The 26,709-nt window shown below is 45.4% G+C and overlaps 2 protein-coding genes across 2 annotated transcripts; both read right to left on the minus strand.

Moving 5' to 3' along the window:
- Window positions 1-62: 62 nt before the first annotated feature.
- Window positions 63-2,138, minus strand: LOC103645833 (protein ALP1-like). Its single transcript, XM_008670550.4, has 2 exons — window positions 1,282-2,138; window positions 63-1,207 (listed from the first exon to the last, which is right to left on the minus strand). Exons 1-2 carry the CDS (start codon window positions 1,797-1,799, stop codon window positions 175-177), a joined length of 1,551 nt encoding a protein of 516 aa, XP_008668772.1. The 5' UTR covers window positions 1,800-2,138; the 3' UTR covers window positions 63-174.
- Window positions 2,139-2,597: 459 nt separating this feature from the next.
- Window positions 2,598-5,186, minus strand: LOC100282067 (uncharacterized). Its single transcript, NM_001154980.1, is given in 8 exon segments — window positions 2,598-2,851; window positions 2,992-3,062; window positions 3,179-3,246; window positions 3,379-3,471; window positions 3,560-3,699; window positions 3,777-3,869; window positions 4,665-4,836; window positions 4,976-5,186. Coding segments are annotated over 8 exon segments (876 nt in total). The 5' UTR covers window positions 5,087-5,186; the 3' UTR covers window positions 2,598-2,723.
- Window positions 5,187-26,709: the final 21,523 nt, after the last annotated feature.

Below are 26,709 nucleotides of genomic sequence, written 5' to 3' on the forward strand. Positions count from 1 at the left end.
TTTCTTATGTTCCGTTGTGTGTGGTACAATAAAACTTAGTATGTGAACTAAAATGTACAAGGCTGTTTGGCAAATTTGCGAAACGTAGCTTATTTATTCGAATACAAACTTAGACGAGAACACATAACAAGTAGTGATAGTAAGTACGAACTCAACTGCTACGACACTCAAGTATTACATACTTCCACGGCGACTCCATAAGTGCTCGACAAGATCATTTTGAAGGGAGCACGATCTATCTTGGCGACGTAGATCGAAGTGGTTAATAACCCATTCGGCACGTCCTTCCGCTATTATTTGAGATGAATCAATCCTTGAAGAGTTGTCTCCGAAATCAATGTTTGCAGCAAATGGGCCTTCGTCTTCAACGATCATGTTATGCATGATGATGCAAGCCGTCATTATCTCTGTCAAACGATTACGATCCCAACCATAAGCTGGTCCACGGAGCACCGCCCACCGGGCTTGAAGTACTCCAAAAGCACGCTCAATATCCTTTCGGCAACTTTCCTGCATCTGAGTGAAGTAGACTTTCTTTTCCTCGTATGGGTGTCGGATTGCTTTCACAAAAGTAGGCCAGTTTGGGTAAATACCATCAGCGAGGTAATAACCGAAGTTGTACGCATTACCATTAACTGTGTAATTGACAGGGGGCATTCGACCAGTAGTGATTGGGTCAAAGACGGGGGAACGGTGGAGCACGTTCACGTCATTGTTTGTCCCAGGCATGCCAAAAAATGCATGCCAAATCCATAGATCATACGTTGCAACAGCTTCAAGTATCATGGATGCCCTACCATTTCTACCACAAAATTGACCTCGCCATGCCGTTGGACAGTTCCTCCACTCCCAGTGCATGCAATCGATGGATCCCAACATGCCAGGAAAACCCCGCGACTCACTATTATGCATGATGCGATTAATGTCATCTTGAGTTGGAGTGCGTAAATACCAAGCACTAAAACAATCAATGATTGCGCGACAAAAATGATGAAGGCATTCCCTAGCCGTTGATTCCCCAATTTGAATATACTCGTCTACCGCATCTGAAGGTAAGCCATAAGCAAGTATCCGCATGGCCGCACATACTTTTTGTAATGGTCCTAGTCCGGGCATACCAGTTGCGTCAACTCTTTGTGTAAAGTAAATATCGTGTTGTTGAAGACCTTGCAGAATGCGGAGAAACAAAGGCCTACTCATGCGGAACCTATATAAATGGTATTGCGTATTTGTCAAAACTTGAACAAATGATGACATAAGACTAATGTATGAAGTGCGCACCTTCTACGAAACACATGCGGTGGATACACTGGGTTAGCGGCGAAGTAGTGATGTTGGATGAGGTTTTCTCCAGCGAAATGATCTCTGTGAATGACACGGCGGGGTAGACCGGACCGTCGGCGGTGAAGGTGCTGCGCCGCAATGTTTAGGGTTAGTAGGTTGACAAGCAAAAGAGTTTCATCCTCACTATCACTCGAATCACTCGAAGCAAACTCATCTTCCGTATGGCTAGGAGACATAACGAACTTTCGATAACTTGATTCACTGAGTACTATGGGTGAAGAATATGGTAGAGGTTCATTGAATATATATAGGGGAGAGGAAAGGTTGGGGGGGAGGGAAGATGGCTTCCGTTGAAAGCCATCCGTGGCTTCGTATGAAAGGCAATGATGTCTTGCATCGTAAGATAGTCGTGCCTTGCAGCGTACGACTGAAAGGTTTGTCTTCGAAAGTAAGTGTGGTTCAGAGAAGTTCATGCACAAATGAATGGAACAATTCCGAATACCGGTGAGGTTCATTTATTGTACCTCTCTATTTTGTAAGATGGATTACAATTAAATATTGTAATATTTTATTATGTACTAAGTATGTCTTAATTAAGAGTAATAATTTAAAAAAATTTGTGAACCAAGTTTCATGTAGTAATGACAACGTGTTGAAAAAAGAAATAAAAATGAAAAAACAAGTTAGTTATGTTAGTTGTAGGGAAATGTATATTTAATGAGTAGAGGGATATGTAGGGGAATATTTAGGGGGAACGGTTGCGGAACGAGTAAATTTAGGGGAGGGAATCTTGCTGACGTGGCTGCATAGTAAGATTTAGGGGGAAAAATATAGGGGGAACGGCTGCGGATAGTCTGAGACCCTAGCTACCGCCGGCGACGGCGTTCTCGAGGGCAGACATGATCTTCGTTTTTTAGAATAAGGAAAAATCTAACAATTTCGTACCATATATAAACATTAGTACTTTTTAAATAGATTTGTTCAGACTTATCATTGTTTTACTTGGGATAAATCCCACCGCAACACACACTGTGCCATTGCGTGAAAAGTATTGATGCATGTACTGTGCCATTGCGTGAATAGTATTGATGCATGTGCTCAGACGGTCGATGCATGTGCCCACTTGCAGATGAATGTGAATCCTTCAAATATCCTTCTAAGACATTTCTCATCACGTCGATCTGAAAGATACGCGAACATATATGAATACGAATGTGTGACCGCGTCATCTATTCTATTGCACAGTACGTACAAGTGCTTCGATTCTGAAATAATAAAATTCGTGAGCTAGTGGCTACTGAAGACTGAAGTTACAATATTGCCAGACGGCAACAAGATACCTCTTATTATTCTAATTCAGATGGCAGATCATGTCTGCCCCTCCCCACCCACTCCTCCACATGTCCAATCGTTTGATATCTACTACTGGTATGGATCGATCAATCAACTGCTCTGAAGCCTGATCTGCTGTTCCCACCAAATATCCTGTTGAGGATCGCGGCCAGCCTGACGCCTCCTTGCGCGATCCTCTTCTGAACCACCGGCAGCGCGGCGAAGAAGTAGTCATCTGCAGATCAGATCAGTTCCAAGAGGATAAAAGCAATTAGCAAATGGCATCACACTCACGTCACGTACGTCTCTAGCTAGCCTCTACGGAGATCACAGTGGAATAGCTAGTCTCTATGCTGAGAACGAAGTGAAGAGTACCTTCCAAGGTGGAGTCCTGGTCGACACCCTCGTACGCCGTGCAGGCCAGCTTCGCGCTCTCTGCAGCGTACCTGCATCAATTTGTTTCAATGAACTTTTAGCCTCCTCCTAGGCTCCGACCGACGAAGAGCTTTTGTGTGGCTGGCTTCATATGCAGCAGCTAGCTAGCTGTTCATCACGAGCTTACTTGTCAGCACAGGTCTTTGTCCGGCTACGGCAGGCCTCCCACTTCTTCTCCTCATCAGCCCACTCCTCCTGAACGACAACATGGCTGGCCCCCATCAGTACATACACGGACAAAAAAGCTCAAGTGGGGTGTTGGATCCACGTACGTACGCATCACGTACACATGCCCACTACTCCACCCTGCTGTCGTTAATTCCCTACCGTGATGTTCTGCTGGATGGCCTGTATCATGGTGCTCTGGTCGTTGCCGTAGAAGTCCTTCATGGCCGTCTCGATGACGTTCACGTCCCAGACCTGAAGAATTGGATCAGTTACCGCCGATCGAGATGCATGGTTTGCCAACAAGTGATTAGAGGCCCGGCCGGCCGGCCGGCGTACGTACGTGGTGCAGGTTGGTCTTCCTTCGGTACCAGTGGACGACGATGGTGTTGCCGCCGAGGTCGTCGGTGTGGCCGCAGTGGAGAGGCTGGTGGACGTCGCCGACGAAGTGCGCCAGGAACATCAAGCTCTCCGTCGGATCAACTGATGGATGGATGGATATGGATTGCGGTTACGCGCGTTCAGGCAATAATAATAATCAATGCTAGCTGCGCGCTTACATGGACTTGATGAGTCTTTCAGCGCCGCCGTGTAGTTGTTGATGGCTCCGACCACGCACATGTTCTTCTCCCCTTTGGTGTTGTGGCAGTCCCCTACTCACAAGCATGCAGCAGTTTCCATCAGGCGGGCCTCGATCGCGTGTAGCTAATAACTGTTCTTGTGTTCTAGCTACACAGCTGATCGACCAGAGAAAAGGTTTTTTTTTTCCAACTGACCTCTTTTGTGATAGAACAGAAATAGCATCTGTAAAAAGGGTACACGAAACCTACATGCGCCACATCGCTTCTGCTACCAACCAAACAGCCTAACTAACCTCGTTGCTTATATGCTTTGCATTACCATGCATGTGTGACGCAAGCAGCCTAACTTGCTTGCCCAACCATACAAGCAAGCAAGGAAGGAGGCGTGTGCTAGGATATATTCCCTCGAGATCGATCCTACAAAGGATGGGAAACTTGTTGCGCCCAACACCGTACCTCTGTCGCGCGAACACTGTCGTCTGGACCTCGAACTCCAACGACAACGACCCAACCGTTTGCGTTGGCTGGCACTGGCACTGCATGGCAGACGCCGGCCAGCCGGTTGCTTCTCTGGCGAGTAAACGCACGGCATGACAGCGGCGTGCCATCTAAAGCCACGGTCCATGCATCTCAAGCTAGCTAGCTAGCTACTCTCGCCCGCCCAATGCCTTAATTATTAGCTTTCGATCTTTAAGCGAAGTGTGTTCGCATCAATAATGGCCGACCACGACATGGATAGCCAGGCAGGCAGGTAGCAAAGCTTGTTGTGCGTTAACGGAGAGACAGACACGACGACGGACCACCTGATCTCAATTCTCTATGAAACGGCAACATTGCATAATGGATACCAGCAGGGTTCAAGCTTACGGGCGTAGTCGAACTCGCAGTCCCCTGGCGTGTCGGCGAAGTGCAGCGGGCTGGACCAGCGGTACCGGAACCTCTGCGTGTCCGCCCAAGAGCACGTCTCCGCGAGCTCGCCGCCGGCCCACCCCGGCAGCAGCTCCTTCACCGCCGTCGATGCCTCTTTCGTCAGAAAGCTCTGCAGAGAACACAGTAATAGTTAGTATCGTAACCTGCAAACCAAGCTTCCCCCGACGGCGCCCTCTTGCACGTACGCCTTGTGCCAGTTAGAGCTAGATGATGAATCCAAGTCAGCAAGGTCGTCCCTCGGCTATTACCTCAGCGATCTTGCACACCATGTAGTGCCCCTCCTTGCCCCATGCGTCGGCTGCAGGAGCTGTCGCCGCCGCCGCGACGAGGAGGACGTGGAGCAGCAGGAGCAAGCCCATCGTCCTCGCCTTCCTCTTCCTCTTCCCTTTGTGTGTTGCGATGGGACTCTCTCGCTCTAGCTCCTCTAGCTTCTCACCTCAACCACCAGCCTGGTCTCTTGATGCTACTGCTCTGTTCCTCTATTTATACACCGGCTAGCTTGGTCACCTCAGCCACCTTGCATTGTAATTAGACGTATATAGTATATTCCTTCTTTCCCGCCCATGATGCTTTAGTTACGGCTTGAAAGTTTCTCCACATGGACTGGATCGGATGCATGCCAGATCACTTCCAATTAATGAAAACTAGTTACTATATGGCTTGCACCAAATGAGCATCCGATCAGTATGTTAATCAGAGATATACGCATCTTTCATTTGCTTAAACTAGACTTCCTCCAACAGATGCGTGCCAGTTTTTCCCATGCATGTGCGGTGTCTAACTGACGACGACGTGCTGTTCCTGCAGCTTCGCCTTCATGTCCATCCGTAGTTGTCCACATATACGCCCTCGATCGGAGGCCCCAACCACCGGCGTGGTTTCTGATCGCTAGCTGCACGAGTAGCTGATCCCGTTGCTGCAGGCCCCAACCAATTTCGCTGTCGTTTCCATCACGTAGATAGAACAGGCATTGACTTCAATTTGAGATGGAGTTTAGGAAGCATCGCTGATGGTGCAAGCAGCAGGTTCGTTCGCATGATCGCTCGCGCTCATCGTTTTTTAAGGAGTCTGATGAGTGATGGCGGCAACAAACACGCACAATTTTGCACGTTGACTTCAGTCACAAGCCAATCAAATGTACTCAAATTCAGATTTGGATAGGAAGAACACGTACTGATACACTCAACAGTACGTACGTGTGCTTGGTTGATGTCTGATGACCCGGCCGGCGTACCCTACCTGTCTGCCTTGTAACAGTAAACAAGGTGTCAATTTGCACCATATATTTTAGTTTCAGATGTTAATTTCGACAAGTGCTGAGCTGGTTCTTTGCTACTCCAGTATAATGAAGTAATGAACCGCTCACAACCGTGTACAAATTAGAACATTAGTATTGGTTGGTGTCTTCAACCGGTGCTAATATTAAGTCTTTATTTAGTACATGTTCAAGACACCACACTCCGATCACCACCAAACCATCTATATGTCGATCGTCGAGAGTAAACACCACACTCCGATCACCACCAAACCATCTATATGTCGATCGTCGAGAGTAACAAGCACAAACTTCCCACTCGACTTTAGCAAGACCAATGGAAACAAACAGGTGCACACTAACCACTCTCATATTTGGACTAATGAGGTCGCTAGTCTTGCGAAATTCGACTCCCAAGTCCCTCACGATGCAATGACTTCTTATCACACTGTATATATATGGATTGCTTTGGCTATTAAATGGGGACAAGGGCAAGTGTGTTGGTCGATTGGTGTTGTATTTATAGCCCTCAGTCGATCAATTAGCTGTTACTGCCAACTTATAATGATTTTGTGACTATTCGACTGTCTGGCGTTTGAAAGGGAAATGTGCCTTCGGGCCATTTCTAAGTATTTTGGTGATTAAGTGCAAACACAAGTGCTTAAATGTGAAAATATGCCCATGGATGAACAAAGTGCAAATCACAAGTAAAGGTATGTTTCTAAGCCTTAGTACATTGGTTTTGTGTACTAATATCTTGTCCAAGTGTTAGAAACAGGAAGAAGAAGAAAAGAAAGGAAGTGGAGAGTGGCTGTGTAAAGCCAAAGGCTGCTTCGGGCTGGGGCACCGGACTGTCCGGTGTGCACCGGACAGTGTCCGGTGCGCCAGACCAGCGCGGAGCAAACCAGCCGCTCTCGGGTTTTTCTCCGGCGACTTCGGCTAAAATTCACCGGACTGTCCGGTGTGCACCGGACTGTCCGGTGAGCCAACGGTCGGCCGGGCCAACGGTCGGCCGCGTGATCGGCGCGCGACACGTGGCCGAGCCAACGGTCGGAAGGAGGCACCGGACTGTCCGGTGTGCACTGGACATGTCCGGTGCGCCAACGGTGCGCAGATCTGACTCAAACAGCAACGGTCGGATGCGCTGTTTAAGGAAACAAATCGGGCACCGGACAGTGTCCGGTGTGCACCGGACTGTCCGGTGCGCCCGACGACAGAAGGCAAGGATAGCCTTCCTGATGTGCTCTCAACGGCTCCTAGCTGCCTTGGGGCTATAAAAGGGACCCCTAGGCGCATGGAGAAGAACACCAAGCATTCCTACAACTCTTCTAAGCACCAAGACATCAATCTCACGCATTCGTTTCATTGTGATAGCATATAGAGCTCTTGTGGAGTTGTGAACTCTTTGTGTTGCGTTGCGAGCTCTTGTTGCGACTTGTGTGCGTGTTGTTGCTCTGATTTTCGAGTCTTGTGTGCGTTGCTCATTCCCACCTTACTCCGTATTTCTTTGTGAACTCAATTGTAAGGGCGAGAGACTCCAAGTTGTGGAGATTCCTCGCAAACGGGAAAAGATCAAAGGAAAGAAAAACACCGTGGTATTCAAGTTGATCATTGGATCACTTGAGAGGAGTTGAGTGCAACTCTCGTCCGTTGGGACGCCACAACGTGGAGTAGGCAAGTTTTGTACTTGGCCGAACCACGGGATAACCACCGTGTCAACTCTGTGATTGCTTTCTTGTGGTTATTGTGTTTTGACTCCTCTCTAGCCACTTGGCCATACTTGTGCTAACCCTTAACAAGTTTTTGTGGTTTAAGTTTTGAAGTTTTACAGGATCACCTATTCACCCCCCCTCTAGGTGCTCTCAATTGGTATCAGAGTCGTTCTCTTCAAGTAAGGGACTAACCGCCCGAAGAGATGGATCCTAAGGGGAAGGGAATTGTGATCAACGACAAGGAGAAGGAGTCCTTCGTCAACGAGCCAAGGGATGACAAGTCCAATGACTCGGGCTCGGGCCACAAGCGAAAAGATGGGAAGAAGAAGAAGACAAGACGCATCAAGGAGATCGTCTACTACGACAGCGATGAGTCCTCTTCTTCCCAAAAGGACGACGACCACGACAAACAAAAGACGGTTAACTCAAACTTTTCTTTTGATTATTCGCGCATTCCATATAGCTCAAATGCTCATTTGCTCCCCATTCCACTTGGCAAGCCTCCTCACTTTGATGGAGAGGACTACGGATTTTGGAGTCACAAAATGCGTACTCACCTATTTTCTCTCCATCCAAGCATTTGGGAGATTGTGGAAAGTGGAATGAAATTTGATAGCTCGGGTAGCCCTTCATTCATTAATGAGCAAATCCATAAGAATGCACAAGCTACCACTGTTCTTCTAGCTTCATTGTGCAGGGATGAATATAACAAAGTGAGCGGCTTGGATAACGCCAAGCAGATCTGGGACACCCTCAAGATTTCTCATGAGGGGAATGACGTTACCTTGCTCACCAAAATGGAGTTGGTGGAAGGCGAGCTTGGACGATTCGCGATGATAAGGGGCGAGGAGCCAACTCAGACATACAACCGGCTCAAGACCCTTATCAACAAAATAAGGAGCTACGGAAGCACGCGATGGACGGACCACGACGTCGTCCGACTAATGCTCAGGTCCTTTACCGTTCTTGATCCTCATTTGGTGAATAATATTCGTGAGAATCCCAGGTACACCAAAATGTCGCCCGAAGAAGTCCTAGGAAAATTCGTCAGCGGGCGAATGATGATCAAGGAGGCAAGGTATGTGGACGACGCCTTGAATGGACCGATCAACGAGCCGCAACCTTTTGCTCTCAAAGCCACAAGGAGCAAGGAGGCACTACCCAGCAAGGTGGCGCAAATTGAGGCAGCCGGTCTTAATGATGAAGAAATGGCCCTCATCATCAAGAGATTCAAGACGGTGCTAAAGGGTCGCAATGGACAGCCGAGCAAGACTAAGACCAAGGGGAAGCGATCATGCTTCAAATGCGGTAAGCTTGGTCATTTTATTGCTAACTGTCCTGATAATGAGAGTGACCAGGAAAAGGGGAACAAAAGGGAAAAGAAGAAGCATTACAAGAAGGCAAAGGGCGAGGCGCATCTAGGCAAGGAGTGGGACTCGGATTGCTCCTCTTCCGACTCCGACAATGAAGGACTCGCCGCCACCGCCTTCAACAAATCGGCCCTCTTCCCCAACGAGCGTCACACGTGTCTCATGGCTAAGGAGAAGAAAGTAAGTACTCGAAACTCTACTTATGCTTCTTCTAGTGGTGATGATTCTAATGACAATGATGAAATAGACTATTCTAGTTTATTTAAAGGTCTAGATAGAATTACAATTGGCAAAATTAATGAATTAATTGATGCATTGAATGAGAAGGATAGACTCTTAGAGAAACAAGAGGATTTATTGTATGAAGAGCATGATAAATTTTTAGAAGCTCAAAAATCTCATGCTCTAGAAGTTAAAAGAAATGAGATGCTTACTTGTGAATTATCTTCATGCCATGAAACAATTTCTAAATTAAGGAGCATTAACGATGAGTTGAATGTTAAGATAGAAATAGCTAGTAAATCAACAACTTGTGTAGAAAATGTTGCTATTTGCAATAGATGTAAAGAATTTGATATTGATGCTTGTAGTGAACACATAGCCTCTATTGCAAAGTTAAATAATGAAGTGGCTAGTCTTAATGCCCAACTTAAGACTAGCAAAAATGAATTTGATAAGTTAAAATTTGCAAGGGATGCCTACACAATAGGAAGACATCCCTCAATTAAGGATGGGCTTGGCTTCAAGAGGGAAGCCAAGAACTTAACAAGCCATAAGGATCCCATTCCCGCCAAGGAGAAAGGGAAGGCCCCTATGGCTACTAGTGCTAAAAGGAACCATGCATTTTTGTATCATGATAGAAGACAAACTAGAAATGTAAGTCATGATGCTTTTGATTCATATGTTTATGATTCTCATGCCATGTTTGCTCCTAGTTCCTCTTATGTGTATGATAGAAATGTTACTAGGAGAAATGTTGTTCCTAAAAGAAATGCTATTCATCATGTGTGATAGTCGCCTAGAGGGGGGGTGAATAGGGCGAAACTGAAATTTACAAATATAAACACAACTACAAGCCGGGTTAGCGTTAGTAATAAAGAAATGAGTCCGCGAGAGAGGGTGGAAAACAAATCGCAACCAAATGGAGAGTGTGACACACGGATTTGTTTTACCGAGGTTCGGTTCTTGCAAACCTACTCCCCGTTGAGGAGGCCACAAAGGCCGGGTCTCTTTCAACCCTTCCCTCTCTCAAACGATCCACGGATCGAGTGAGCTTTCTTTTCTCAATCACTTGGAACACAAAGTTCCTACAAGGATCACCACAAGATTGGTGTCTCTTGTCTCAATTACAAGTGAGCTTGATCACAATGAAAGAATCAAGAAAGCACGATTAAAAAGCCAAGCAACAAGAGCGACAAATGACACACGGATCACTTTCTCTCTCAAGTCACTAATCACTAATGATCTCTTTTCTCAATTGTGAAACTTGGAGAGATGGAGGCTTTGAATGTGTCTTGGAATGGATTGCTAGCTCTTGTATTGAATGTTGAAGGTTGGAATGCTTGGATGAAGTGAATGGAGGTGGTTGGGGTTGTATTTATAGCCACCAACCACTTCCTAGCCGTTGGGCCATTCTGCTGAGCGCGGACGGTCCGCCCTCCTGGTGCGGACGGTCCGCCCCTATAGATCAACGGCTGAAAATGCAACGGTCAGCAGTAACGGCTATATCAACGGCTATATTGCATTTAATGCGTCGTCAGATGTCAGACAGAGCCAGTCGCGGACGGTCCGGTCGTGCACCCCGGACGGTCCGCGAGGCCCCCTATAATTCATTTCTCCGAACCCGTCACCTTCGGGTTTTTCGGTTTCTTACCGACCGGACGGTCCGCGCCTGAGGCCGGACGGTCCGCGCGAGGGCTCGGACGGTCTTCGCTTTTCCTCCGGACAGTCTGTAGTGGAAACTTGTGTTTTTGCATTGGTTCTGTCCGAGGGGTATCCCGATGTCGCGGACGGTCCGCCGCAAGAGCCCGGACGGTCCGCGCTTGGCCTGTTTTTCCAAAAAGCTTCTCCTGTCCGGAATAATCTACGGTATTCCGGACAGTCGAATTAGTATAGTTGTAGATGAACCTTTGGCACCTGTAGAACGTATAATCTAGAGCAAACTAGTTAGTTTATCAATTTGTGTTGGTCAATTCAACCACCAAAATAATTTAGGAACTAGGTGTAAGCCTAATTCCCTTTCAATCTCCCCCTTTTTGGTGATTGATGCCAACACAAACCAAAGCAAATATAGAAGTGCACAATTGAACTAGTTTGCATAATGTAAGTGCAAAGGTTGCTTGGAATTGAGCCAATATAAATACTTACAAGATATGCATGAATTGTTTCTTTCTAATTTAACATTTTGGACCACGCTTGCACCACATGTTTTGTTTTTGCAAATTCTTTTGTAAATCCATTTCAAAGTTCTTTTGCAAATAGTCAAAGGCAAATGAATAAGATTTTGAGAAGCATTTTCAAGATTTGAAATTTTCTCCCCCTGTTTCAAATGCTTTTCCTTTGACTAAACAGAACTCCCCCTAAAAGAGATCCACCTCTTAGTGTTCAAGAGGGTTTTGATATACCATTTTTGAAATACTACTTTCTCCCCCTTTTGAACACAATAGGATACCAAATGATAAAGACTTTTGGAAAGCACTAAGTTGAATTTGGTGGTGGTGGTGCGGTCCTTTTGCTTTGGGCTCATTTCTCCCCCTTTTTGGCATGAATCGCCAAAAACGGAATCATTAGAGCCCTAGAAGTGCAATCTTCCCCTTTGGTCATAAATAAGTGAGTTAAGATTATACCAAAGACGAAGTCCTTTTGCGTTTGAGCTTTTACTCTCTCCCCCAAGGATGAAATCCTTTTCCTTGATGCTCATTTCTCCCCCAAAGACGAGAGAGTTGCTCGGAGTGATGGCGAAGCATGAGTTACGGAGTGGAAGCCTTTGTCTTCGCCGAAGACTCCAATTCCCTTTCAATATACCTATGACTTGGTTTGAAATCGACTTGAAAACACATTAGTCATAGCATATAAAAGAGATATGATCAAAGGTATTTAAATGAGCTATGTGTGCAAGCTTAGCAAAAGAAATTTCTAGAATCAAGAATATTAAGCTCATGCCTAAGTCTGGTAAAAGATTGTTCATCAAGTGGCTTGGTAAAGATATCGGCTAATTGATCTTTAGTATTAATGTAAGAAATCTCGATATCCCCCTTTTGTTGGTGATCCCTAAGAAAATGATACCGAATGGCTATGTGCTTAGTGCGACTATGCTCGACGGGATTGTCGGCCATTTTAATTGCACTCTCATTATCACATAGCAAAGGGACTTTGGTTAATTTGTAACCGTAGTCCCGCAGGGTTTGCCTCATCCAAAGCAATTGCGCGCAACAATGTCCTGCGGCAATGTACTCGGCTTCGGCGGTGGAAAGAGCGACCGAATTTTGCTTCTTTGAAGCCCAAGACACCAAGGATCTTCCCAAGAACTGGCAAGTCCCCGATGTGCTCTTCCTATTGATTTTGCACCCCGCCCAATCGGCATCCGAATAACCAAGTAAATCAAATGTGGATCCCCGAGGGTACCAAAGCCCAAACTTAGGGGTATAAGCCAAATATCTCAAGATTCGTTTTACGGCCGTAAGGTGGGATTCCTTAGGGTCGGATTGGAATCTTGCACACATGCAAACGGAAAGCATGATGTCCGGTCGAGATGCACATAAATAAAGCAATGAACCAATCATCGACCGGTATACCTTTTGATCCACGGACTTACCTCCCGTGTCGAGGTCGAGATGCCCATTAGTTCCCATGGGTGTCTTGATGGGTTTGGCATCCTTCATCCCAAACTTAGCAAGAATGTCTTGAGTGTACTTCGTTTGGCTAATGAAGGTGCCCTCTTGGAGTTGCTTGACTTGGAATCCTAGAAAATACTTCAACTCCCCCATCATCGACATCTCGAATTTCTGTGTCATGATCCTACTAAACTCTTCACATGTAGACTCGTTAGTAGACCCAAATATAATATCATCAACATAAATTTGGCATACAAACAAGTCTTTTTCAAGAGTTTTAGTAAAGAGTGTAGGATCGGCCTTGCCGACTTTGAAGCCATTTGCAATAAGGAAGTCTCTAAGGCATTCATACCATGCTCTTGGGGCTTGCTTGAGCCCATAAAGCGCCTTAGAGAGCCTATAAACATGGTTAGGATACTCACTGTCTTCAAAGCCGGGAGGTTGCTCAACATAGACCTCTTCCTTGATTGGTCCGTTGAGGAAAGCACTTTTCACGTCCATTTGATAGAGCTTAAAGCCATGGTAAGTAGCATAGGCCAATAATATGCGAATTGACTCAAGCCTAGCTACGGGTGCATAGGTTTCACCAAAATCCAAACCTTCGACTTGTGAATACCCTTTGGCCACGAGTCGAGCTTTGTTCCTTGTCACCACACCATGCTCATCTTGCTTGTTGCGGAAGACCCATTTGGTTCCTACAACATTTTGGTTAGGACGTGGAACTAAATGCCAGACCTCATTCCTCGTGAAATTGTTGAGCTCCTCTTGCATCGCCACCACCCAATCCGAATCTTGGAGAGCTTCCTCTACCCTGTGTGGCTCAATAGAGGAAACAAAAGAGTAGTGTTCACAAAAATGAGCAACCCGAGATCGAGTAGTTACCCCCTTATGAATGTCGCCGAGGATGGTGTCGACGGGGTGATCTCGTTGGATTGCTTGGTGGACTCTTGGGTGTGGCGGTCTTGGTTCTTCCTCATCCTCCTTTTCTTGATCATTTGGTTCTCCCCCTTGATCATTGCTATCATCTTGAGGTGGCTCGTCTTCTTGATTTTGCTCTTCATCATTTTGAGCCTCATCCTCATTCTGAGTTGGTGGAGATGCTTGCATGGAGGAGGATGGTTGATCTTGTGTACTTGGAGGCTCTTCGGATTCCTTAGGACACACATCCCCGATGGACATGTTCCTTAGCGCGATGCATGGAGCCTGTTCTTCACCTATCTCATCAAGATCAACTTGCTCTACTTGAGAGCCGTTAGTTTCATCAAACACAACGTCACAAGAGACTTCAACTAGTCCAGTGGACTTGTTAAAGACCCTATATGCCCTTGTGTTTGAGTCATAACCAAGTAAAAAACCTTCTACAGTTTTAGGAGCAAATTTAGATTTTCTACCTCTTTTAATAAGAATGAAGCATTTGCTACCAAAAACTCTAAAATATGAAATGTTGGGCTTTTTACCGGTTAGGAGTTCATATGATGTCTTCTTGAGGATTCGGTGAAGATATAACCGGTTGATGGCGTAGCAGGCTGTGTTGACCGCCTCGGCCCAAAACCGGTCCGGTGTCTTGTACTCATCAAGCATGGTTCTTGCCATGTCCAATAGAGTTCGATTCTTCCTCTCCACTACACCGTTTTGTTGTGGCGTGTAGGGAGAAGAGAACTCATGCTTGATGCCCTCCTCCTCAAGGAAGCTTTCAATTTGAGAGTTCTTGAACTCCGTCCCATTGTCGCTTCTTATTTTCTTGATCCTTAAGCCGAACTCATTTTGAGCCCGTCTCAAGAATCCTTTTAAAGTTTCTTGGGTTTGAGATTTTTCCTGTAAAAAGAATACCCAAGTGAAGCGAGAATAGTCATCCACAATAACTAGACAGTACTTACTCCCGCCGATGCTTATGTAAGCGATCGGGCCGAATAGATCCATGTGTAGGAGCTCCAGTGGCCTGTCAGTCGTCATTATGTTCTTGTGTGGATGATGAGTGCCAACTTGCTTCCCTGCTTGGCATGCGCTACAAATCCTGTCTTTCTCAAAATGAACATTGGTTAGTCCTAAAATGTGCTCTCCCTTTAGAAGCTTATGAAGATTCTTCATCCCAACATGGGCTAGTCGGCGGTGCCAGAGCCAACCCATGTTAGTCTTAGCAATTAAACATGTGTCGAGCTCAGCTCTATCAAAATCTACTAAGTATAGCTGACCCTCTAACACACCCTTAAATGCTATTGAATCATCACTTCTTCTAAAGACAGTGACACCTATATCAGTAAAAAGACAGTTGTAGCCCATTTGACATAATTGGGAAACAGAAAGCAAGTTGTAGTCTAATGAATCAACAAGAAAAACATTGGAAATGGAATGGTCAGGTGAAATAGCAATTTTACCCAAACCTTTGACCAACCCTTGATTTCCATCCCCAAATGTGATAGCTCGTTGGGGATCTTTGTTTTTCTCATATGAGGAGAACATCCTTTTCTCCCCGGTCATGTGGTTTGTGCACCCGCTGTCGAGTATCCAACTTGAGCCCCCGGATGCATAAACCTACAAAACAAATTTAGTTCTTGACTTTAGGTACCCAAACTGTTTTGGGTCCTTTGGCATTAGATACAAGAACTTTGGGAACCCAAACACAAGTCTCGGAGCCCTTGTGTTTGCCCCCAACAAATTTGGCAACTACTTTGCCGGATTTGCTAGTAAGCACATAAGATGCATCAAAAGTTTTAAATGAAATGGCATGATCATTTGATGCATTAGGAGTTTTCTTTCTAGGCAATTTGGCACGGGTTGGTTGCCTAGAGCTAGATGTCTCACCCTTATACATAAAAGCATGGTTAGGGCCAGAGTGAGACTTCCTAGAGTGAATTCTCCTGATTTTGCTCTCGGGATAACCGGCAGGGTACAAAATGTAACCCTCGTTATCCTGAGGCATGGGAGCCTTGCCCTTAACAAAGTTAGACAAATTTTTAGGTGGGGCATTAAGTTTGACATTGTCTCCCCTTTGGAAGCCAATGCCATCCTTGATGCCAGGGCGTCTCCCATTATAGAGCATGCTTCTAGCCAATTTAAATTTTTCATTTTCTAAGTCATGCTCTCTAATCTTAGCATTTAGTTGAGCTATGTGATCATTTTGTTTTTTAATTAAGGCTAGGTGATCATGGATAGCATCAACATTAATATCTCTACATCTAGTACAAATGGAAATATGCTCAACATTAGATGTAGAGGGTTTGCAAGATTTTAGTTCAACAACCTTAGCATGCAACATATCATTTTTAGTTCTAAGGTCGGAAATAGTAGCATTGCAAATATCAAAATCCTTAGCCTTAGCAATTAGTTTCTCATTCTCATTTCTAAGGCTAGCAATGGAAACATTTAACTCATCAATCCTAGCAAGCAAATCAACATTATCATTTCTAGGATCAATGCAAACATGAGAATCTACCTTAGCAATTAATTTAGCATTTTCATTTCTAAGGTTGGCAATAGTGTCATGGCACATGCTTAGCTCACTAGATAATTTGTTACATTTTTCTACTTCTAGAGCATAGGCATTTTTAACCTTAACATGTTTCTTATTTTCCTTGATTAGGAAGTCCTCTTGGGAGTCCAAGAGATCATCCTTTTCATGGATGGCACTAATTAGTTCATTTAATTTTTCCTTTTGTTCCATGTTAAGGTTAGCAAAAAGAATGCGCAAGTTATCCTCCTCATTTTTATCATCATCCTCATCACTAGATGTTTCATATTTAGTGGAGGACCTTGATTTTACCTTCTTTTTGCCGTCCTTGGCCATGAGACACTTGTGGCCGACGTTGGGGAAGAGAAGGCCTTTGGCGACGGCGATGTTGGCGGCGTCCTCGTCGTCGGAGGAGTCGCTTGAGCTTTCGTCGGAGTCCCACTCCCGACAAACATGGGCATCGCCGCCCTTCTTCTTGTAATACTTCTTCTTCTCCTTTCTTCTTCCCTTCTTGTCGTCGCCCCTGTCACTATCACTAGACATAGGACATTTTGCAATAAAGTGACCGGGCTTACCACACTTGTAGCAAACCTTCTTGGAACGAGGTTTGTAGTCCTTCCCCTTCCGTTGCTTGAGGATTTGCCTAAAGCTTTTGATGATTAGGGCCATCTCCTCATTGTCGAGCTTGGAGGCGTCAATTGGTTGTCTACTTGGTGTAGACTCCTCCTTCTTCTCCTCTGTTGCCTTAAAGGCCACCGGTTGCGCCTCGGATGTGGAAGGCTCGTCAAGCTCGTTGATCTTCTTGGAGCCCTTAATCATGCATTCAAAACTCACAAAATTCCCGATAACTTCCTCGGGGGTCATTAGTGGATATCTAGGATTCCCACGAATTAATTGTACTTGAGTGGGGTTAAGGAAAATAAGAGCTCTTAGAATAACCTTAACCACTTCGTGGTCATCCCATTTTGTGCTCCCGAGGTTGCGCACTTGGTTTACCAAGGTCTTGAGCCGGTTGTACATGTCTTGTGGCTCCTCCCCTTGGCGAAGACGGAAGCGACCGAGCTCCCCCTCGATCGTTTCCCGCTTGGTGATCTTGGTGAGTTCATCACCCTCGTGCGCCGTCTTGAGTAGGTCCCAAATCTCCTTGGCGTTCTTCAATCCTTGTACTTTGTTGTATTCCTCCTTGCTTAGGGAGGCAAGGAGGATGGTTGCGGCTTGGGAGTTGAAGTGCTCGATTTGGGCCACTTCGTCCGTGTCATAGTCCTCATCCCCTATTGATGGTACCTGTACACCATACTCAACAACATCCCATATTCTTTTGTGGAGAGAGGTTAGATGAAATCGCATCAAATTACTCCACATAGCATAATCTTCACCATTAAAAGTTGGTGGTTTGCCTAATGGGACGGAAAGTAAGGGTGTATGTTTAGGAATGCGAGGGTAGCGTAGGGGGATCTTACTATACTTCTTGCGCTCTTGGCGCTTAGAAGTGACGGAGGGCGCATCGGAGTCGGAGGTAGAAGTTGATGAAGTGTCGGTCTCGTAGTAGACCACCTTCCTCATCCTCTTGTGCTTATCGCCTTTCCGATGCGGCTTGTGGGAAGAAGATTTTTCCTTCTTCTCTTTGTGGTGAGAAGAAGATTTCTTCTCCTTCCCTTTGTTGGAGGAGCTCTTCTTCTTCTCCCTCCTTTTGGTGCGAGACTCTTCCGATGAAGTGCTCCCGTAGCTTGTAGTGGGCTTTTCGCCGGTCTCCATCTCCTTCTTGGCGTGATCTCCCGACATCACTTCGAGCGGTTAGGCCCTAATGAAGCACCGGGCTCTGATACCAATTGATAGTCGCCTAGAGGGGGGGTGAATAGGGCGAAACTGAAATTTACAAATATAAACACAACTACAAGCCGGGTTAGCGTTAGTAATAAAGAAATGAGTCCGCGAGAGAGGGTGGAAAACAAATCGCAACCAAATGGAGAGTGTGACACACGGATTTGTTTTACCGAGGTTCGGTTCTTGCAAACCTACTCCCCGTTGAGGAGGCCACAAAGGCCGGGTCTCTTTCAACCCTTCCCTCTCTCAAACGATCCACGGATCGAGTGAGCTTTCTTTTCTCAATCACTTGGAACACAAAGTTCCTACAAGGATCACCACAAGATTGGTGTCTCTTGTCTCAATTACAAGTGAGCTTGATCACAATGAAAGAATCAAGAAAGCACGATTAAAAAGCCAAGCAACAAGAGCGACAAATGACACACGGATCACTTTCTCTCTCAAGTCACTAATCACTAATGATCTCTTTTCTCAATTGTGAAACTTGGAGAGATGGAGGCTTTGAATGTGTCTTGGAATGGATTGCTAGCTCTTGTATTGAATGTTGAAGGTTGGAATGCTTGGATGAAGTGAATGGAGGTGGTTGGGGTTGTATTTATAGCCACCAACCACTTCCTAGCCGTTGGGCCATTCTGCTGAGCGCGGACGGTCCGCCCTCCTGGTGCGGACGGTCCGCCCCTATAGATCAACGGCTGAAAATGCAACGGTCAGCAGTAACGGCTATATCAACGGCTATATTGCATTTAATGCGTCGTCAGATGTCAGACAGAGCCAGTCGCGGACGGTCCGGTCGTGCACCCCGGACGGTCCGCGAGGCCCCCTATAATTCATTTCTCCGAACCCGTCACCTTCGGGTTTTTCGGTTTCTTACCGACCGGACGGTCCGCGCCTGAGGCCGGACGGTCCGCGCGAGGGCTCGGACGGTCTTCGCTTTTCCTCCGGACAGTCTGTAGTGGAAACTTGTGTTTTTGCATTGGTTCTGTCCGAGGGGTATCCCGATGTCGCGGACGGTCCGCCGCAAGAGCCCGGACGGTCCGCGCTTGGCCTGTTTTTCCAAAAAGCTTCTCCTGTCCGGAATAATCTACGGTATTCCGGACAGTCGAATTAGTATAGTTGTAGATGAACCTTTGGCACCTGTAGAACGTATAATCTAGAGCAAACTAGTTAGTTTATCAATTTGTGTTGGTCAATTCAACCACCAAAATAATTTAGGAACTAGGTGTAAGCCTAATTCCCTTTCAATGTGCCTAGAAGGAATGTTATTCATACTCCTAGGAAAATAGCAAATGAACCTTCTACAATTTATTGTGCTTTGAATGCTGCATTTGCAATTTGTAGAAAGGATAGAAAAGTAATTGCTAGGAAGTTAGGGGCAAAATGCAAAGGTGATAAAACTTGCATTTGGGTCCCTAAGGAAATTGTGACTAACCTTGTAGGACCCAACAAGAGTTGGGTACCTAAGTCCCAAGCCTAAATTTGCCTTGCAGGTTTATGCATCCGGGGGTTCAAGCTGGATTATCGACAGCGGATGCACAAACCATATGACGGGGGAGAAGAAGATGTTCACCTCCTACGTCAAGAATAAAGATTCCCAAGATTCAATTATATTCGGTGATGGGAATCAAGGCAAGGTAAAAGGTTTAGGTAAAATTGCAATTTCTAATGAGCACTCCATATCTAATGTGTTTTTAGTTGAGTCTCTTGGATATAATCTGCTATCTGTGAGTCAATTATGCAATATGGGATATAACTGTCTATTTACAAATGTAGATGTGTCTGTCTTTAGAAGAAGTGATGGTTCACTAGCTTTTAAGGGTGTATTAGACGACAAACTTTATTTAGTAGATTTTGCAAAAGAAGAGGCCGGTCTAGATGCATGCTTAATAGCTAAGACTAGCATGGGCTGGCTGTGGCATCGCCGCTTAGCACATGTGGGGATGAAGAACCTTCACAAGCTTCTAAAGGGAGAACACGTGATAGGTCTAACTAATGTTCAATTCGAAAAAGATAGACCTTGTGCAGCTTGTCAAGCAGGGAAACAGGTGGGAGGCTCTCATCACACCAAAAATGTGATGACGACATCAAGACCCTTGGAGATGCTGCATATGGACCTCTTCGGACCCGTCGCCTATCTAAGCATAGGGGGAAGTAAGTATGGTCTAGTTATTGTTGATGACTTTTCCCGCTTCACTTGGGTGTTCTTTTTGCAGGATAAGTCTGAAACCCAAGGGACCCTCAAGCGCTTTCTCAGGAGGGCTCAAAATGAGTTTGAGCTCAAAGTGAAAAAGATAAGGAGCGACAACGGGTCCGAGTTCAAGAACCTTCAAGTGGAGGAGTTCCTTGAAGAGGAAGGGATCAAGCACGAGTTCTCCGCTCCCTACACACCACAGCAAAATGGTGTGGTAGAGAGGAAGAACAGGACGCTCATCGATATGGCGAGGACGATGCTAGGAGAGTTCAAGACCCCCGAGTGCTTTTGGACGGAAGCCGTTAACACTGCTTGCCACGCCATCAACAGGGTCTACCTTCATCGCCTCCTCAAGAAGACGTCGTATGAGCTACTAACCGGTAACAAACCCAATGTATCTTATTTTCGTGTATTTGGGAGCAAGTGCTACATTCTAGTGAAGAAAGGTAGAAATTCTAAGTTTGCTCCCAAAGCTGTAGAAGGGTTTTTATTAGGTTATGACTCAAATACTAAGGCGTATAGAGTCTTCAACAAATCATCGGGTTTGGTTGAAGTCTCTAGCGACGTTGTATTTGATGAGACTAATGGCTCTCCAAGAGAGCAAGTTGTTGATTATGATGATGTAGATGAAGAAGATGTTCCGACGGCCGCTATAAGAACCATGGCGATTGGAGAAGTACGGCCACAGGAACAAGATGAACGAGATCAACCTTCTTCCTCGACCATGGTGCTACCCCCATCTCAAGACGATGAACAGGTTCATCAACAGGAGGCGTGTGATCAAGGGGGAGCACAAGATGATCATGTGATGGAGGAAGAAGTGCAACCGGCACCTCCAACCCAAGTTCGAGCGATGATTCAAAGGGATCATCCCGTCGATCAAATTCTGGGTGACATTAGCAAGGGAGTAACTACTCGATCTCGATTAGTTAATTTTTGTGAGCATTACTCTTTTGTCTCTTCTATTGAGCCTTTCAGGGTAGAGGAGGCCTTGCTAGATCCGGACTGGGTGTTGGCCATGCAGGAGGAGCTCAACAACTTCAAGAGAAATGAAGTTTGGACGCTGGTGCCTCGTCCGAAGCAAAATGTTGTGGGAACCAAGTGGGTGTTCCGCAACAAACAGGACGAGCACGGGGTGGTGACGAGAAACAAGGCTCGACTTGTGGCAAAAGGTTATGCCCAAGTCGCAGGTTTGGATTTCGAGGAGACTTTTGCTCCTGTGGCTAGGCTAGAGTCAATTCGAATCTTGCTAGCATATGCCGCTCACCATTCTTTCAGGCTGTACCAAATGGATGTGAAGAGCGCTTTCCTCAACGGGCCGATCAAGGAGGAGGTGTATGTGGAGCAACCCCCTGGCTTCGAGGATGAACGGTACCCCGACCATGTGTGTAAGCTCTCTAAGGCGCTCTATGGACTTAAGCAAGCCCCAAGAGCATGGTATGAATGCCTTAGAGACTTTTTAATTGCTAATGCTTTCAAGGTTGGGAAAGCCGATCCAACTCTTTTTACTAAGACATGTGATGGTGATTTGTTTGTGTGCCAAATTTATGTCGATGACATAATATTTGGTTCTACTAATCAAAAGTCTTGTGAAGAGTTTAGCAGGGTGATGACGCAGAAATTCGAGATGTCGATGATGGGCGAGTTGAACTACTTCCTTGGGTTCCAAGTGAAGCAACTCAGGGACGACACTTTCATCTCCCAAACGAAGTACACGCAAGACTTGCTAAAGAGGTTTGGGATGAAGGATGCCAAGCCCGCAAAGACTCCGATGGGAACCGACGGACACACCGACCTCAACAAAGGAGGTAAGTCCGTTGATCAAAAAGCATACCGGTCTATGATAGGATCTTTGCTTTACTTATGTGCTAGTAGACCGGATATTATGCTTAGCGTATGCATGTGTGCTAGATTTCAATCCGATCCTAAGGAGTGTCACTTAGTGGCGGTGAAGCGAATTCTTAGATATTTGGTTGCTACGCCTTGCTTCGGGCTCTGGTATCCAAAGGGGTCTACCTTTGACTTAGTTGGATACTCAGACTCCGACTATGCTGGATGTAAGGTCGATAGGAAGAGTACATCAGGGACGTGCCAATTCTTAGGAAGGTCCCTGGTGTCATGGAACTCTAAGAAACAAACCTCCGTTGCCCTATCCACCGCTGAGGCCGAGTACATTGCCGCAGGTCAGTGTTGCGCGCAACTACTTTGGATGAGGCAAACCCTCCGGGACTTTGGCTACAATCTGAGCAAAGTCCCACTCCTATGTGATAATGAGAGTGCTATCCGCATGGCGGAAAATCCTGTTGAACACAGCCGCACAAAGCACATAGACATCCGGCATCACTTTTTGAGAGACCACCAGCAAAAGGGAGATATCGAAGTGTTTCATGTTAGCACCGAGAACCAGCTAGCCGATATCTTTACCAAGCCTCTAGATGAGAAGACCTTTTGCAGGCTGCGTAGTGAGCTAAATGTCTTAGATTCGCGGAACTTGGATTGAAATGTAGCATACATGTGTTTATGCCTTTGATCATGTTCATTCTGTATTTTGTTGCTTATAGTGGTGCTCAAGTTGTACAAACACTCCCTGGACCTCACAAGCCCGTTGCAAAGTGATGCACATGTTTAGGGGGAGATGTGTTACAACTTGACCCTTTGAGACTAACCTTGTGCTTGAGTTTGATAATTTAGTCTCGAAGGAGGATTGAAAGGGAAAAGGTGGACTTGGACCATGAAAGACTTCCACTGCACTCCGATGAGAGGGTAACTAATTCCAAGTTCATCTCATGAAATCTTATTGCCATTTGCTCTTAATTGAAGACTTTGGTGAGGCAATGGGGTTAAAAGGGCCAAGATTGATTCCGTTTTGGTGCTTGATGCCAAAGGGGGAGAAAATAAAGGCCAAAGCGATAAATGGATCAGCTACCACTTGAGAGATTTTGAAAACAGTAGAATAGAGCTTTTTGTTTTAGCAAAACTCTTTTATTGTGTCTCTTGTCAAAAGTTGGCTTCTTGTGGGGAGAAGTGTTGATTATGGGAAATAGGGGGAGTTTTTGAAATCTTTGATCAATCTCTTTTGGAATGACTCTCTTTATACTTCAACATGTGTGTTTGACTTAGAGATAGAGATTTGAATTTGATTTGCAAAAACAAACCAAGTGGTGGCAAAGGATGATCCATATATGCCAAAATTGAATCAAAACCAATTTGAGTTTTTATTTGAAGTGATTTTGCACTTGTTCTAGTTGCTTTATGTTGTGTTGGCATAAATCACCAAAAAGGGGGAGATTGAAAGGGAAATGTGCCTTCGGGCCATTTCTAAGTATTTTGGTGATTAAGTGCAAACACAAGTGCTTAAATGTGAAAATATGCCCATGGATGAACAAAGTGCAAATCACAAGTAAAGGTATGTTTCTAAGCCTTAGTACATTGGTTTTGTGTACTAATATCTTGTCCAAGTGTTAGAAACAGGAAGAAGAAGAAAAGAAAGGAAGTGGAGAGTGGCTGTGTAAAGCCAAAGGCTGCTTCGGGCTGGGGCACCGGACTGTCCGGTGTGCACCGGACAGTGTCCGGTGCGCCAGACCAGCGCGGAGCAAACCAGCCGCTCTCGGGTTTTTCTCCGGCGACTTCGGCTAAAATTCACCGGACTGTCTGGTGTGCACCGGATTGTCCGGTGAGCCAACGGTCGGCCGGGCCAACGGTCGGCCGCGTGATCGGCGCGCGACACGTGGCCGAGCCAACGGTCGGAAGGAGGCACCGGACTGTCCGGTGTGCACTGGACATGTCCGGTGCGCCAACGGTGCGCAGATCTGACTCAAACAGCAACGGTCGGATGCGCTGTTTAAGGAAACAAATCGGGCACCGGACTGTCCGGTGTGCACCGGACTGTCCGGTGCGCCCGACGACAGAAGGCAAGGATAGCCTTCCTGATGTGCTCTCAACGGCTCCTAGCTGCCTTGGGGCTATAAAAGGGACCCCTAGGCGCATGGAGAAGAACACCAAGCATTCCTACAACTCTTCTAAGCACCAAGACATCAATCTCACGCATTCGTTTCATTGTGATAGCATATAGAGCTCTTGTGGAGTTGTGAACTCTTTGTGTTGCGTTGCGAGCTCTTGTTGCGACTTGTGTGCGTGTTGTTGCTCTGATTTTCGAGTCTTGTGTGCGTTGCTCATTCCCACCTTACTCCGTATTTCTTTGTGAACTCAATTGTAAGGGCGAGAGACTCCAAGTTGTGGAGATTCCTCGCAAACGGGAAAAGATCAAAGGAAAGAAAAACACCGTGGTATTCAAGTTGATCATTGGATCACTTGAGAGGAGTTGAGTGCAACTCTCGTCCGTTGGGACGCCACAACGTGGAGTAGGCAAGTTTTGTACTTGGCCGAACCACGGGATAACCACCGTGTCAACTCTGTGATTGCTTTCTTGTGGTTATTGTGTTTTGACTCCTCTCTAGCCACTTGGCCATACTTGTGCTAACCCTTAACAAGTTTTTGTGGTTTAAGTTTTGAAGTTTTACAGGATCACCTATTCACCCCCCCTCTAGGTGCTCTCAGCGTTCACCTTCAAACCATCTCACAGAGTCGATAGGACACAACTGTAACTATTGCACTATTCTGTCAAAATTAGTGGTTTGAACACTGCCTTAGGCGTATGGTCCGATGCCTGGCATCTGGCTAGTATGCCATCCACCAAAACCTCTATAATCACTACTCAACACTCGTCGGATCCATCTACTTTGGTTCGCTGAGACAATTGATCTTAGTCTGATGACCATGTAGCTAAAACAGTGCTGCCATATGTCTGATGCGTGTAATCGAACCAGTCCAACGTACCACTAGAACTCTTGAGTCTGATCATAAAGACAATTGAACCTAATGCATTAGTCCGATGAGGAATTCATATAGTTCGACAATTCGACATTCTCAGTCTGTCTATGTGGCGTCGTTGGATTGATCCAGTATGGTTTAACAACCCTAAAACATAGGGTTTGGTACCTCGAAAGCCCTTCTAATTTATACGATTTAAAAACTTTGGAATTGGTTTCCTAATCCATGCTATTTTGGACCTCACTTAAGCCTTATAGAGCTAAAGACAATTATTGTGCGCCACACTAAACTTGCTAGACTTGTTTAGGTCAAGCTACTAGTTCATACCACCTTTACAATATTACCAAAGAAAGAACAAAGTCCTAAACTACTATAAGTATACCTCAATGCTCGATTCTAATTGACGCTTCGAAATAGTCCATCATTAACCTTTTCTTTCATTTTTCAAAGCCTATAATGAAATCCATGAGTAGAGGCATGGGAACAATAAATCATCCAAACCATTCACCATCATCGTGTTCTAAGTCAAATTTGCCTCTACAAAGTACATGTTAGTAATAATAACCTTATGTTGCTAACCATCGAAACACTTGAGGGCATATATATGATTTCATAGAGAGACTATCTCAACTCACTCTAACTCGCAAACTAAACTATCCTACTATTACTAGCAAGAATGTAATGGAGCTCTTCTCTTATTCTTTGTTGGGTGTTGAGAGTGAGAGGTGCCCTCTATTTATACAAGTTGGAGGTGGGCCATGGATCTGAGCGGTGTAAGCAATAACCTTCATATCAAACTTCATCCCACAACTTGTGGTGACGATGAATGTGTTTCCTTGCATGTGTTCAGAGACGGGTCACTTTTTGTAGAACAATGGTTTGTCGAGCCCTCTTTCATCGACGCCTAGGCCCTTCTCCTTTCTTGTCGCTAAGTCCATGCATTAATCATGCTTCTAGGTGGTGTTGGGTGAAGGTAGCGTAAATTAGAGTTGGTCTCTCTGTCTCTGGGTCCCTTGATCCATGGGAAACTAATGTGGGTCCACCCAAATCTTTGGGTGTCCAATGAGCTTGAATCAATATTTAGATAGTACCTTTTGTTCTTATTACATTCCACTAACATTGAGGTCTAAGAGGTGTCTCTACCAAGGTTGGTTGACCACGAGAGTTTGATGACCCTCCTATGTGGCTTCCCTTGTCCTTTTCCATCAAGTGCACTCCTATACTTAAATATACTCCATACACATGTGGAACTTTATTATTTGAATAAAAATATATTAAAAAAATCCAATATAGTTTTATTTTTGATGTATATTAACAGGTTGATGTATTCAAAATCATGTCATAATAATCATCTACTCTTAGTATACACAATAAAATACACAACACACAAGTAGCATGAATGCATTAAATACTAATGCACATCACATTATGCTAGTTTCATCACATATCATTATCGTACAAAGTTTTTAAAACATGCTTATGTATTGATTAGATTGTTCTATTTTCAAGTTTTTTATGTTTT

The sequence above is a fragment of the Zea mays genome, chromosome 2, assembly GCF_902167145.1.
Source record: "Zea mays cultivar B73 chromosome 2, Zm-B73-REFERENCE-NAM-5.0, whole genome shotgun sequence".
NCBI lineage: Eukaryota > Viridiplantae > Streptophyta > Magnoliopsida > Poales > Poaceae > Zea > Zea mays.

What these genes read in the sequence shown, in the direction of transcription:
- LOC103645833 (XM_008670550.4), bottom strand. Translation starts at nt 1,799, where the DNA reads ATGAACCTCACCGGTATTCGGAATTGTTCCATTCATTTGTGCATGAAC. An exon ending in CCGCATGTGTTTCGTAGAAG is followed by an intron (nt 1,208 to 1,281) that starts GTGCGCACTTCA and finishes CCATTTATATAG; the next exon opens with GTTCCGCATGAGTAGGCCTT.